Genomic DNA, 16,086 nt, shown 5'->3' with positions numbered 1-16,086 from the left:
GGGAAGTTCTAAGGGAAGAAAAAGGAAGCAGAAGTAAGATAAGTCAAACAACTTATTGCATCATTATGGGACTTTCCCATACAATTCCTCGTTTTTGTAAGCGTTAATGCCTTGCATAATTTAAAAATTTATGTAATTCTTATGTATTGGATAACATAAATAGGCAGTGGGTGATTATTTGTCTATATTTAGCACTGTATAAAAGAATAACTTATCCCATCAGAATTGCATTTCTATTTATTTTATTTTTAAAAATATGTGGTACTGTTTTTCCACAGTTTCATTTATGCATTCATTTATAAGCCGGCCGGCCTTTGAATAATAATAATAAAAAAAACCTCTTAATTATATTACGTCAGTTTGTACTTCATGACCATTCAACTTCCGGTTTGTCATGCTTATGCTATATCTATCAGAGACATACGGGAGTGGCGTGCAAAGCGCTGATCTGAGCTAGCCGCATAAACTTTTAAGTTGTCACATTAGTTATAACGTGTTTGACTTCTTACCTTCAACAGACCAGTTCAGCGTATACGGTTGAGGCTCCGCCCAATCAGAACTTTGTGCCGGGAGAGTGGTTGTCAGGGTGAGAGCGAATGATGCCGCTTTAATAGTAACTGATTCTGGAAACTTTTAGGACGGAAATTTAAACCTTTCATCAGCTGAATAATCTTTACTCAGCGACATTCGTCTGGTGCCTTATCAAGCGCGTTACTGTCTAGCGAAGTGATTTCACCCCCCCAAATAGGTGCACGTGTAGCCATGGGATTATTATGCGAGGACTGACCTTGACCAGAACTACGATCGCTTCATCAAGTGCTTCCGACCAAAACATTTCGGTGTCCCATAGCTCGATATGACAGCGATGAGCGTTTGAAATGTGCAGTTGGCGAAATTTAACTGTCGAGTAGCGGCGCCGATTCGACACTTGTAACGGCATCGCTTGGTGTTTTTCTGTCTACGGTAATCTTTCGAATTTATGTTTCTTTTGGATTATTAGAATATGGAACGTAAAGACAGCTGCTCGAAGTGGTCCTATTTAGCAGACAGAACTCTATCTTCAAGGTCATCTGCTTCAGATTTAGAAGGAGACAGTTTGAAGCTTGCGAGAAATAGCAATGGGAATAATCATTTGTGGGGAAGTGAAGGTGTTTCCACAACAAATGGGAATTTGTTGAAACACGTGGTGAAGAGAGGAAATACGTTGTTAGATGACCTGGGTCAGGGTAAATTAGACAATTGGGACCCAGAGACTTGTGTTCAGTTGCTTCGTATGCCGAGTGTCCATAACTATGCCGGTCTGAAGAAATTATTCTCTCAGTGTAGTCGAGAATGGATGGTGGAATTTCTACAACTGGATGGTCTTGGAGTACTCTTCGAGGCTTTGGAGAGACTGAGCGAACGAGGGACACAAAGTCGTTTCGAGGATGCCCTTTTACAACTCGAATGCGTAGAATGCGTGCGAGCTGTTATGAATTCCCAAACGGGATTGGATTATATTGTAGATCATTCAGAGTTTACTCGTAAGCTGGCAAAAGGTAAAGAATATTGTTTTGATTGCTAACATACCTTCGTAAATGGTATTTTATTATAAATTATTTTAAGCCTTTCATATTTCGCCTAAATATTATCACCTTTTCCATATTAGCTCTATTTATAGGTAGGTATTCAGTAAAAAATAAGAGTGTATTGATTTTTCCAGTTGTTATTGTTAAACGCAAACAGAAAAAAAAAAAAAAAAAAAAGGCAGAGGCAAAAAGATAATTAGCATTTATATTTAATATTTTTAAGAGGAATATTCCTTAACAAAATTATTTGCCATGAATTACGTGTAATTATTACATATCTAAGCTGTCAATGTTTATCGTAAATACTCTTGAAACCAAGACCCGAATGTTAAATGCGCATTTAACTGCGTTTGCTATTCGTACCCTGCAAAACCAAACAAAAATTCAAATAACGAATACAACCATATTCGTTATTTGAATTTTTGTTCTCCCCCCTTTCTAAACATTGTATACACTGGACTCATCAAAATCCAGCAATCCACTTTCTGACTGTGTTTAGGAAAATAAGAGAATCGTGCAGACTTTAAGAATGGGAAATTTTAGTGTCCAGATTGGTCACTCCCCAAAGTAATGCGTTAGAACTGACTGTGCAGGGTGGACATTTCGCCTTAAAGTCTTTAATTTTTAAGGCTACTTTGGCTGTACCCCCCCCCCCCCCCAAAGCCAAAGAAGTGAATGTTTTTACTTGTTAAACATTATTTTCTTGGAATTACACTGAGCTCTTGTCGAAGTCTAGCTTCTAAATTCACTTTCCTGGATGTGCCGGTAAGTTAGTCTATGTTACCACATGTACCATTATTTTTCTACCTTTTATGTATATTTTAGAACTAATTACGGATAAACAGCCAATGTACAAACTAATAAGAATTCCTGATGCTAAAACCGTAAACGATCCATTTATAAATTTGTAAAAATTACCTCCAAAATATAAAGGAGATGTAACAGGAATGTATCTTATGCTTTATTTGTTAAAACAGTAACCTAACTGGGGCATTCACCGATAAACAAAAAACAGGCAACTCAGATATGTAGGCTAGCAATGTACAAATAAGGTACAGTATAAAGTTTAATTTTACTCCCGGAAATAAATTTAAGTGGTGTTTAGGTTTCTTGGATTGAATTTTTACCGGTGGAAATAGGATTTAAGGAGGACCCCAAACAAACAAAAATCAGAAGCAAAATATGTATATATATATTTGCATTTAAATATAATTTTATGTATTATTTTAAATTTATTAATGAAGATAAATTACCACAATGTTTAGCATAAGCTCATTGTAGGATATGGTTTAATTATTTATCTAGCAACAAGGAATTTGGAAGCAGAAAGTTTTCGAATCTTTCTAAAGACACAGTGACAGTTGAGACCTTCCTCATCTAGTTGAGATGAGGAAGTTGAGACCTTCCTCATCTAGCATTCTGTAATCTTTCATACTTTAATAAAGTTTTCAATGAGACTGCTCCGTAAAATTAAACCGTGATACTATCCCTAATAGGCCTAGAAGATGGTATAGGACGGTGCATAAAGGAGGGGGTTGCGCTGGATGCGAGGCACCTGGATACGGACACGAAAGGGAGCTCCAAAGCGTTTCTTGAATAGTATAACATAGCTATAACAAAATGGGGGGGGGGTTGAGGAATCCCCCAACCAACCATGCACCCGTACCCCTAAAGCCATTGCACGGTTCTGGGATGATATCACATTAAATAAATAAACTAACAAGTTTACCTCTTTGTGTGGTTTAGAAATACCGGTAAGTTGTCTTCTCTCTTACTATTACGTCTTCTGTGACAGTGTAGTGGTTTCGTCACGCGTTCGGGGAGATCTGGGTTCGACTCCTGCTATAGACTAAAGGATTTTCTAAAGACCTTTTTCAATTGGGGATGTAGTCAGCCGTTCCCAGGCAGAGGGAGTAGGATCCCCCTGTTAGTCATTCTGAATTTTTCAGCCCGCACAACATACAAATCGGCCATAAACACGCACTTGTACAGACGTAATACGTTGAGGTGAAGAGGCACTGAGGGAAAGTGAAACTATGAAATATAATTTGAGGTAGGATGGTGGATGTGGGGGAGATGAAGAGGACGGAGGATGGGAAATATATAGAAAACTAGTTGTTGAGCATATGCATGGACCTGCCTTTGGCAGAACACCGATAATGAAATTCTTTTATAGTGAAATTTGTATACTTCCTAGTATTTAAAATCTGTTCGTTCGGTTAACTAAAATTTGAAAGCCTGAAGTGTAATGTACGAGTAACTCTAGTGGTGGAAAACCATCAAAAGTTACCCTCCCCATCTTTCTTAAAAACCAAACCTTGATTATTTCATATAATTAAAACTGGTTCGATAATTCGCATTTCATGTTCGTTTGAGTTTTGAATTTGTTTTATTCAGGATCGATTTTAGGAATAGATGCAAAGGGCGCAATCCTGTGGAGATTAGAAATTTCGGATTGGAAGAACTTTTGAAGGAGTGAAAAAAGAGAGGGAAAAAAGCTGAACTGCAAGACAGAAAAATTATTCAAAAATTGATATTTCCCCTTTGAGAGGGAACTTTATTAATGACGCATTTTAGGTCCGTTTGCATATACATGTATATAGAGTATGTATGTGCACCTGTTGTCTTCGCCATGTCTGTCTGTTTGTCTGCCTGTAACAGCTCGACAGATTTCATTAAAACTGGACAAATAGAAATCCATCAATTATTATTTCCATAAAATTTGTATGTCAAACGGCACCTGGAGTTTTTGCCATCTCCGCGTATGCACATTGTATCAGAAACAGAACACTGTCAAGCCAGAGATTTACAAGTGTGTGGGTCGTGGGTTGTGTAAGATGTTGTGCCCGGTATGGGCAACGTCGGTTCCCAATAGGGGCCTGGCGGCCAATAAGCCAGAGGAACAATGGGCACAACATCTTACACAGCATGGACATGTGTCTTACACAAGGCGGCCCCTAAACGTTAGTTTATCTCTGCCATGGTTCTCTGTGATGATGTACGAGTCTCTATACAATGGCCAGAAATGAGTGTAGTGTTATGTTTGCGTAGTGTGTGTGTGTGTGTTGTTTAGCTGTTTCTGGCCACTTTGCTAACAGGAAGCAGCGATCACCAGGAAGGCTGCTTCCTAGTACCCATCCACGCCACTAGGAGGCGGACCCAACTATACACGTACTAAACTAAATGTAATATTTCAAGCACCCATAGGAATAAGCGCAAGTCATGGGTGCAGCAGTCTGCTATAATCACGTACGGTGGTGAATACCACAAAAAATCCCGCATCCACTGCAGAAAGCTTAATAGCAGTGGATGCCAGAAGCTTCCCGTACCCAGGAAGCCCAAATCTGGGTACAAACAGTTTAAAACTCCGTCTCTAATGAACTGGAGACCAGCGAATGTTACCTCCTAAGAGGCTAGCACAAAAAAAAAAAAAAAAAATAGACAAATTATTATTACATTTCAAAAAATAAAAACAAATAAAATAAAGAAAAAAAAAATAAAAATAATAATAAATTAATTAGAAAAAATGTTAAAATAATTATTATTGAAAAAAAAAAGTAGTTTTGTTGAGTATAGAAGTCAGCTCAGCAATCCACGTCGTCTGTTGAAAACCTGTGGCAAATTCCTGTAGAGCTGAGAAGGCATTTTGATTTTCAATAAGATATCTTACCGGGCCAGAGCATATCCGAAACGGCACGGCCGGTGGAATGCTCATGGTCCGCCGTGGTTAGTACAAAAAGTGGTCCGAGGAGGGGGAGACCCATGAACCGCCGCGAGGTGTTGGACGATCATGGCTCATCGATGCTCGAGGTGAGCGAAAGCTCTCCCGGATGGTATGTGGGAACAGAAGAGCGACTGCGCCTCAACTCGCCGGTAATTGGAATGCTGGTGACTGGAGTAATGTGTCACAACACACAGTACATCGAACCTTGCCGAAAATGGGGCTGTGGGGCTGCAGGCCGCTCTGAGTGCTCATGCTAACCACGGTTAGCTGGCGACAGCGCCTACAACGGGCACGCGAGCATCGAAACTGGACTTTGAGTGATTGGAAGAAGGTCGTCTGTACTGATGAATCACATTTCATGTTACACCATGTGGACGGCCGGGTACATGTGCGTCGTTTACCTGTGGAAGTGATGACACCTGGATGCATCGTGGGACGAAAACAAGCCGGTTACGGCGGTGTCATGCTTTGGGCGATGTTCTGAGGTTGTAGACGTCAGAGTGCTGGACACTCTGACGTCTACAACCTGCCTAAACATCATTGCTGACCAGATACACCCTTTCATGGCAACGGTCTTCCCCTCTGGCGGTGCCGTCTTTCAGGAGGATAATGCGCCATGCCACACCGCCCGAATTGTTCGAGACTGGTTCGCGGATCATGAGAAAGACTTCCAGGTATTGCCCTGGCCTCCAAATTCCGCAGACATCAATTCCATCGAGCATCATCGCGTTGGAAAAACAACTCCGATCTGTGGCGTCTCAACCACGGACCTTACAGGGGTTAAAGGATCTGTTGGTTACATGTTGGTAACAGATACCACAAGACATTTAGAAATCTTGTAGCGTCCATGCCTCTCCGGGTACGAGCCGTTTTGGCTGAACGTGGAAGACCATCATATTAGGTAGGTGGTCATAATGTTTTTGCTCATCGGTGTGTGTGTATATATATGGTAGTAGTAGTATTAATCGGTTCTGATATAATTTATTACCTATATCTAACATTAAATACACTATTGCATTTTCGTATCAGTATGAGAGAGAGATAAAAAAAAGTATACGGGAGGAGAGTAATAAATATTATACGATTGTAATTAAACCGAATGGCTAAGGCTAAGTTAAGAGAACGTAAAACTGTAGACTTTTCAATTAAGTTATAATCTTAGTAATTAACTGAATAAGGAGATATTTCTCTTCTATATTTCACTTTTATTAATCCCAGAAAATGAAAAAAAAATCGTTTAATTTAAGGAAAAAATCGAACGCTCCCGAAGTATAACGCACTACGCCCATTAACTAACTTGTTTATATTTAAGTACAGTTACATAATTTTTTTTTAAAAGGTGGTTTATTTTCTGTATTGTAATATTTTAGGGGAACCCTGCTACCCTCTCCGCAGTGCAGAATCCGTTGTGGGTCCTTCCGCGATGGAACTACTGTATCTCCCTTTTATTTATAGTGCAATTACTGCGAGAAGTTAACATGTGATCGCCTTCCAAAACAAGAGGGGTTGTACTATAAATAATAATATTTTTGTTGGCCGAAACAGACAGAGAGTACGCAAATACTTAGTTGTTTCAGCTGTTATTGCCATTGGAAACCTACAGTTTAAAAAAATACTAACATCAGAAAGTACATTGACAGAACTAATGTAACATAACTTTCATTATTTAATACAAAAATATTTCATACATGCCAATGGTCAAATCACAGTGAGAGAAAGCAAAAACTGTATTTCATGTCCATACGATCCGACTATCCAAGCTGTCCCAGTTTTTCTCCATCCTTCCAAACGTTTTTGAATATAAAAATGCCTCCGTTTCTTTAGGATGATATCCTTATGTAAAGTAGTTTGTTCGAATTATCGACAAGAAAGTTAAGCGCATTCAGTAAGCTTTGAAGACGCCCTGTGCGAAGCTGGATGACTTTTCGGAGATAAAATACTATAATTTTTTTTTTTTTTAAATTTATATCTCTATCTCATTTTCCTAACAAAGACCACAGCTTGAACAAATCACGAACTAAATATTTTAATAGATTCAATAGACTCAAATTCAAGCCTACCGCTGACGCTTGCTACAGTAAAATATTGGCATGTATCTGGCAACCTTCATTCTGCCAAACAAATTGAAGATATACAAGTCCACCCGGCCATCCAGCCTAATTAAAATATTAATTTTTACTTTTTATACTTTTTTTTTTTTGTAATTTGCTCATGATCAGAATGGCGCCCCTACAGTCGCACTGCCCTTACTATGGCCGTGAGCGCAGTGACAAAAACAAGAGATAATGCACAATTACTTGCAAAACTTAGAATCGAAGTACAGCGTTGTACAGCTCAAGTACGGTATATGCAAACACAGCACCGTACAACTTTTGCTCATGAAATTTGACTTACTGATATTCATAATGACTCCAAAAACTAAGATTGGTTTGCTCGTTTCATCTGCTAAAATAGTGGTGTGTCTGCTGAATACGGTGCTGTTTCTTGTATTCTGTCTATCTTGTGAACTCCTCTGATCATTTTGTCGTCCCGGAGACGACCAAATGATTTATTTATTTATGGAGTTTCATATTCGACTATAAATTTCGGAACTTCAGGCTTTCTCATCTTGTTGCTGCTGCAAGTCATCTGGGAAGATGCGGTTATCCTTTTCCCCTAGTATAATGCACTACCTCTGTACACCAATTCCAAGAGTACTATACTGGAGGATATTTCACACTGTATAGTACAGTTTGTCCGGGGTCCCCCGTAGCCAGGTGGGAAGGAGCAGCAGTGCGTATAGCACACGCTTCTTGATTAGACCGGGGTTTGAGCCCGTGATCACCAAATACGGAGGATGCGGAAAGGTCAGGGAATGACCATCGCATTTCCCGGAGCAATATGGCCTTAGTTGCTAATGCTCCTAAAAACAAAATAACAAACAAACAGTTTGTCAGCTAGAACTTTATTCGGTTTTCCATAGTTACATTTAAAATAAATGAATTGAAAAAGATGTGTTCATTTGAATAAACGAAACAAAGGAATATCAAATGCAGTGAAACGATCGATATAATGCATAAATAACAATTAATTTGTAAAGTTTAATACGGTTATTTTTAATATTTTTCATGCCAGATCGTTCTTATAATATCAGATGTCCATTTTATCAAACTCTGTTGTGAGTAGAGAAATAATTTCCGCTTCCATAGTCAACATCAAATCTCCTCATATCGGGTGAGTCCTATTACTAGTGATACCAGATTTGTAGATAGCCAAAAGAGTACATCAAAAACGATTTATCAAAATTTGCAATGCGGCTGGCGGATGCAGAGCCCATGCGTAGGTAGGGCTGTCATCTCGGTTCACATCGTACGTTTTGACCACCCACGCAAGATCGACTCTAGCAAGCCTTGCATATCTAGAACCGATACTACAGTGGGTTTTGCTCCTATAGCTTATTATCAGGGAATGCACCTCCCCTCCCCTGAACGTTGTACTAAAAAAAAAAAAAAAAAATCGGCAAGGCAAACATAACCTATATATATATTTTTTAAAGATTGTTTATTTTTTGTGGTATCATATTTAGGGGGGGGGGAATCCTGCTACCCTCTCTGCAGTGCAGAATCCTTGCGGGTTCTTTCACTACAGAACTATGTAAATAGCATCTGTGCTCATAAAGTATCTATATCCCTAACACGAGATACCAGGCATGCTGTTTTATGAGAATCGTGGCCGTTCTAGTGCGCAAAAAACTGATGATATTTTGTGTGTGATTGAGTTCATGGTGTGAGGAATGGGTATAAGACGATCGTTTATTATACCTCTTTATTGTATATTCATTACCTTTCCTTTCATTGACTCTTTTTTTTTTTTTTTTTTTTTTTTATATCTCAGTATTGTTCTATGACAATTGCTGTTAATCGTTGTGACAACAACTCCCCTTAAAAAGCACTAATGCCCACAGTGCAATCTGACTGCTGTGTTAATACTCATGATCAGTAGACCCAAGCGTTGAGGATGATTTTTGGGGAAGAAGGGAGCCGAATTCTGTATATCTCATGAGCAATCGGGTTAACAAACAAATGGAAACCATTACCACAAAGAGGGAAACTGTTACTAATAAACGATCACTTCGTTTCCTCCATCTTCATTTATAAAAGGATATAAAACGTCAGCTAGCTGATTGTAATGTTGCGAATCTGTGGTTTAGTCCTTGTACATGTGGCCAATACATTTGCAACTTGTTACTACTGCGCGAGCGAAACTAGCAGTAGGTTATTAAAAAAATTGTTTGACAGAAATGCGCTTATCAACTAGGTCATCTTAGACGCAAATGCTATTCGCCTTGGATAGCTGTTCAGAATTTTCAGTTAATAAGAGAGAACTGTACAGGTGTTTAAATTCTTTTTGATCTTGAGTTACCACTTGAAGATTTCAGACGTTATGAATGATACGCTGTAGAAATTCCTTGATTATAGATTTGTCATAGATGAACTTTGTACATTGAACTTTGTAATTAGCAGTATTTTAGACGGCTATGATATGGAATAATAGACCAACGAGAGCCATTTTTTTATTATTCTTTTACTTTTATCTGTTGTTTGTGAGCTGTTTGTTAGTGCGGACCAATATTTAAAAATAAATCATCCAGTAGCTTTTTTTTTTTTTTTTAGTATGGAAAGTTATAATTTTGGTTTAAAATTCTGAAGGCGCCCCTTTGTCTTTTACCCACGTATCGTATTACTCCCTTTTGGGCAGCTTTTCATGAAAAAGGAAAAAAAAAGAAAAAAAGAAAGTGTTGAGAGAGACGTCTGAACTGAAGACATCTGGTAAACTTTTTTTTTTTTTTTTAATCTGATCATTTTAGTCACAGTGCACTAATTCACGTGGTTTTTATGAGTTACGTGTGTGCTCGCTGGCTGCGTTGCATGTTGTGCTGGTGTAAAATACTCGGAATAACTCGTGGGAGTAGGGAAAACCCTAGACCCTCCGTCTGAGATCGACTAACTGTCATACATCCGGGAAGTGGATAAGGAACAAAGTCTAAAACAGAAATTATGAACCGGATTTTGATTTGAGATTTTTTTTTATTAAGCAGGGAGAAACTGAAAGTAAGTGAGGCTACAGTGGATGTATAGTATCTAAATCTAACTACATCCCATATAAGAGAGAGCGAAGGGGGTCTATGACTGAAATCGAATCTCCAACTCTTCAAACAGGTTGTTGTTATTTGGTTTTTAGGAGCATTAGCAACTAAAGCCATATTGCTCGGGGATATGCGGTGGTAATTCCCTGACCTTTCCGCATCCTCCGTATTTGGTGGTCACGGGCTCGAATCCCACTGCCCACCTGGCTATGGAGGCGCCTTCAAACAGGTATCTGAACCATTATATCGTCACTGAAGGCAAATCAAAATACGTTTCAGGATGTATTGGTAAAACCAAAAGTTTTAAACTAAACAGTTTATCAAAAGAAAACGCAGTGATAGCAAAATTGAAACCGACCATTACAAACATCTTAGATCAGAGGTCTGCAATATTTTTCCTTGTGAGTGCCATTTTTATTCATTCCACCAAATAAATCCTCACACGTGCCACTTGGGCTAGTGTACGAAAGTAGAAATAAGCGATTCGAATAAGTAGTGTACATGGGCTTGCCGCAAAAAAATCTTCCCACATGCTTTAGGGTGCCTTTGCCTGCTTGAGCCTCTTGACAGGAGTGGAATAATACGGGAATCGCAGAATCCCTTTGTTACGGAGAAAGTTGTGATAAGCTACTCTCAGTTTGTCACAAAATTACTAAATGGAACGAATAATTTTGACATCACTTATTTAGACTTTAGCAGAACAAGAACGCCTTCATTTCCATGTGATGATATATAAAGTGATGTTAGAGATAAGTTACTGTTGTGGATAAAATGATTATTTCGTCGTACGAGGCAGACCTAAGCAGCTCGCGTCGTCCTCTTACCTTTATACCAGATAATCAAGTTGACCTACCTGGACCCACTTGGAGCAGAAGCAATGCTGGGAAATAAGATAGGTCTCTGACCTTTCGCCGAGAACAGTTAGGAGAATCAGACCTTAACTATTCGCGACTGCTTTCATTGTATAATTACCAGGAAATTTGCATGCTCTCAGCTTAATTGTGGATTCAGTTATTTGTTTTGATAAAAACAGTGAACCTCATTCACTTATAAACGAGGGAATTGCAAGGATATTCGATTTAATTAAATCCGGAGTATAAAGATACTGGTACTTCTTCACAAGATCGATAGTTAAGCAAAGATAGTTTCGATTTGTGGAACTGAAAAAACAAATCAATTTATTTATACATCTTCGTTTTGCAGGTGTGTAATTATGAATTCTGAAATGGTTCTGTTATTCTCAGAACTGTTGTTGTTATTTGGTTTTTAGGAGCATTAGCAACTAAGGCCATATTGCTCCGGGGATATACGGTGGTCATTCCCTGACCTTTCCGCATCCTCCGTATTTGGTGGTCACGCACTGCTGCTCCTGCCCACCTGACTACGGAGGCGCCCTCAGAACTGTCTGATCCTTTTGTATCTGGGCCATTTTTGAATATTAAAGATTCAGTAGGCCATTTAAAGTTTTTACGTCAATTTTTTTTTTTTTTTTGTCTGATGCAAATTGAACATTCGCAACTGCAGAAAGTGATTTTCAGTGCAATGCTGAATTTAAATTAATCCTTAAAGGATAAAATCGAATTTTATAAGAAATATGTTAGTTTGATTTTTTTAAAACTTGAGAAATTTTTCTGAAAACTTTTTTTTTTGAAAAACATTTTCTGTTACGAGCTGTTTTTATTTATTTTTTTATCAAAACGAAACTCATCGAAGCTTATTGACAGAGGTTAATTTGATTAATTTAATTTATTCCAACATCAAATGAGTCCATCAAATCATTCAACATCCTCTCCTTTTACTCTGTCTCTTCCCCTTAATAAATACAGTATTTTAGTAAACTCACTTCCCTGAATGCATGTCCAATCCACTTTTTCTTTTCCTTATACATAGCTTTTATCAATAGTTCGGTTTTCGCCTGCCCCTCTCCCAAACATCTCATTTTTTAATCACATCTGTCCATTCAAATTTGGTTCCTGAGGCTTGTCACAGACATTCCTGGAGGTATGATAAGCAAGTTACCTGAGAGTCTAAAACGCCGATGAAACTGATAAAAGGTGACAATTGAGTTAAGTGGACTGAATTTCCACTTTTTTTTCCCCCCAGTCTGGTTGTTTTGCGACAACCAACTCCTTAATTTGTGCCTTTACGACGGAGGGAAAATCCGTTGAAAAGAGTCTTCACACCCGCATCTCAAAAGCTTAATTTTTTTTAAATATCTTCCTCTATTGTGCGTGACCTAGCCCTCTAAAGTGAGACACTCCATACAGATCGCTTAACTTCTTCCTTGACCCAATATCCATTTATATTTGCCTCCTCATTTTTACGTGAAACTTCTTTAGGTGCGTTCCAGGCAGTTTTCAGGTGGGAGTAACTTGCGTTCGTGTATTTACAAAAAACAACGAAAATGCGACCGTTGCCATAAGTAAACGCATCACAGGCTTTCTGAACAGCCAACTATCACACCAGGCTAAATGTATCGGTTTTCGTACGATCACTGAAGTTAAGTACAGTTTGGCCTGATTAGTAATTGGGTGGGTGACCAGGATTAGTAATTGAGTGGGTGACCAGGAGGTCACCCACTCAATTACTAATCAGGCCAAATCACCTCCTGGTCACCCACCCAATTACTTGACCAGAAAAAGAAGGGCCTTCTATTCTTTTTTTTTTTCTTTTGCTAACCTGTGGAAAATATTCTTCTGATTTTCGCGTATCATTTAATTTTGTTAATTGGTAAGGTTATAAAGTGTAAAACTGTGCTTTATATATTTTACTTTTATAGCCTGTGGATCTGCATACCTTGCGAAATTGGAAACTTATGCAAATTTAAAGTGGACTTCGATAAATATCTAGGTGAAATAGATCGAAAACTTTAAACTAGATTCTGTGTGATTTTAATCTAATTTTTGCTATTATTTTGTTAAAGAATGAGGCAGATAATGTGAAAAAAGGAAAAAAAAAAATCTGTTATGAGCATCTGGCACGTCGTTGATGGATTTTCAGAATTCTGGTTGTGAAGGCGACTTTCACCAAAAAACGTTACTAACTGAAACATGTAATGTCAATTTTGGTGAAACGTAGTAATTGGCACTTTGAAGAATGTTGTTGTTTATGGCCAACTTATATTTGAATATAAGTTGGCCATCTGCAGTCTGCGTGTTTTTCTCCCAAGATAACGAATTCTACAAAAAGTGTCGTTATCAATTTAGATGGAACAACAGTCCCAGCTAAATCATATCCGAAACTTGGAGTATTTTTACTTCAACGCATAGCTTAAAACTGTATCTCTGTGTATTTGATTTGTATGTTTTTTTTTTTTTTTTTTTTTTTTGGTTTTTTTTTGCAAACATTATCGTAACAAATTGGTTGGCCCTTTATGGTTCAACTCATCGATTATTTCGAACTTAGTGCACCAGTTCATATAGTTGTTCGGATGGTCTTATTGCATATTATGCTTGTACAAGTGAGTGTTCACGTGTCTGCTGCGACAGCTGATCACGATGCAGTAGTCTTATTACTTACCTGTTTCACTTTACCCATACAAAAGTCCTTGCAGTTAACAACGGACAATTTCCACAAAAAATAAAATAAATAAATAAAATGATAATTTTTAATTTATATGAAATGAACCCATTCTGATTTGGTGAGGCGAGGAAAAGCAAAGGTTAACTAGAATAAAGAAAAGGAAACAAAAATAAAGCTTGTGACATTCCCTGTACCACACGTTGTTTTAGCCTGGAATTTCGATGCCCTCTAACATCGCAAGATTCGTTTGATAAATTACGCTTTGAATTTCTGGTTTATTCCTACTGTTGGACGAACAGTGCATGCTTGAGTTAGGATTTATAATGCTAACTTGTATAAAGTCCTGTTCAGGTTCTGTACCATTCAGCTCAAGTCCTTGAGGATAAAATATTTTATATATACTAAAGTCGCTTTATCTAATGAAATAAATGAAGACCCTTAAAGTTATTTTTTTGCCTTCTCCCGCTTCTACTGTTTGTTCCTTAACTGGTAGGAGTCGAATTCATGGGGAAGGTATAAATTCCCGGAAGCGTAAATTATATATCCTTTCATAATATGACTTTCTTAATTCCAATCCATAAAAAAAAAAAAAAAAAAAAAAAAAAACACAACTAGCGTAACTATAATAGATTGAAAACACTAATTTTATCACGGAATTGAACGCATCCGATGCATTGAACATTATTTTATACTTGGAAAGGTGCAATTTTGTTATCCGATATCCAAGATAACTGACAATGGAAAAAAAACTCAAATCATAAAAATAAAATAAAAAGATGATATCCTCCTTCTTTCGGCAGCGCAAATGTACGAATACACCTCCCCTTCCCCCAGGGAGACCTCATATCCTCCAAAGAACAGTTACCACTTCTGCAGTAATTAAAATAAAAGACAGGGAAACCACAATCATCAAGGGCAGGACCGTTTTTATCCCATTGGGGTCCTAGACCGTAATTTGTAAAGAGCTTTCTAATGTGTGGATACTCATATTTTATGAATATAATTTCTTATTATGATCGTTAAAAACAATAAAATGAAATGCATATTTTTTTTTGGTTAAGTGCCTCAAAACACCTCTTATTTGAACGTCATTATACTAAATAATTTGCGTATTCTCTTGTTATATATACTCAATCTGCTAGTCGCATAATACCGATATCGACTTAAGGCCTCTGAGCATGAATCTGGTAGACTCCTGCGGAAAAATGGCTCTGCATCAGAAAAAATCAGTGATTGTGACTTCTGAAAAAATCTTATTTCAGTCGTTTACTGCTATCCATCAAGACGTCAGTAGATGTATCTATACAGTCCGAAAACTGACCAAACGAACCAACTCAGAAAATAGTTGCGAATCCCTGGGCGAGAAGGATTAGTGATTCCATCCCCTCGCAAGTGAGAGAATTACATTTAAGAAATTTTAAACAATTTAAAAGTTTTTTAATCATCCTAAAAATATCTTTCACTGCTTTTCCCGGAAATAAATTCAGTGCAGATTGTTTCGTCGCTTGAGATCGTTTTAACGATGGCCGTGTGCGCCTCAGTAAGATATTCAGAAATTTGGACTGAAAATAATCGAAATGCGAAACAATAAACAGTTCTCAGATTTTGATTATACCAACAAACGCTAGTTCTCTTTCTCACTATTGTTTTAAAAAAAATTGTAATGGAAGTTACTGAAATGCCTATTCACCAGGCAATTTTCATCACAGATGAGAAAGGATAGGTAGGTCCTTGCATATTACGAAGCTTTTGTATATTGCATCGCTATGAATCCTCAGTAGTATAATCAACTCGCCGGGATCAAAATTGAAAGAACATTTTTCGAGTTTTCATTGTTCACCTCCATGAGATCTCGATATTTATACGAGCGTCTTCTTTTAGTTTTTCTCCATCATCGTTATACTGACACAACCATCTTTTATTCAAGAAAGTCCTTTTAATTCATTCTGTAGTTTATCTGAACAACGTGTTTAATTACACGGTCGGAAGGTTTATGGTTAATTTCTGTCAGTATTTCAGAAGTGTCCCCTTAATTCTTGATTCTTCTCTCCAATTCGCCTATCCTATTTCTTTTGGGCGCCCCTGATTCGAATTTCCTTCTTAAACAGATTTAAGTCCGCACGGTTTTCCAAAGACCTTCAGAAAAG

The 16,086-nt window shown here is 37.8% G+C and overlaps 1 protein-coding gene across 1 annotated transcript in view; it reads left to right on the top strand.

Moving 5' to 3' along the window:
* Positions 1-458: 458 nt before the first annotated feature.
* LOC150090892 (inverted formin-2-like) overlaps positions 459-16,086 on the top strand; it is a 203,543-nt gene continuing 187,915 nt past the window's right edge. The window contains exon 1 of the mRNA XM_090376423.1: positions 459-1,538. Within this exon, the coding sequence (XP_090232549.1) occupies positions 1,004-1,538 (535 nt within the window). The 5' untranslated portion in view covers positions 459-1,003. The remainder of the gene's footprint in view (positions 1,539-16,086) is intronic.

This window comes from Mastigoproctus giganteus, chromosome 1 (assembly GCF_048544385.1).
Source record: "Mastigoproctus giganteus isolate SK-2022 chromosome 1, ASM4854438v1, whole genome shotgun sequence".
Lineage (NCBI taxonomy): Eukaryota > Metazoa > Arthropoda > Arachnida > Uropygi > Thelyphonidae > Mastigoproctus > Mastigoproctus giganteus.
Note: the sequence above shows the minus strand (reverse complement) of the source record. Positions and strands in the feature narration are given on the sequence as shown.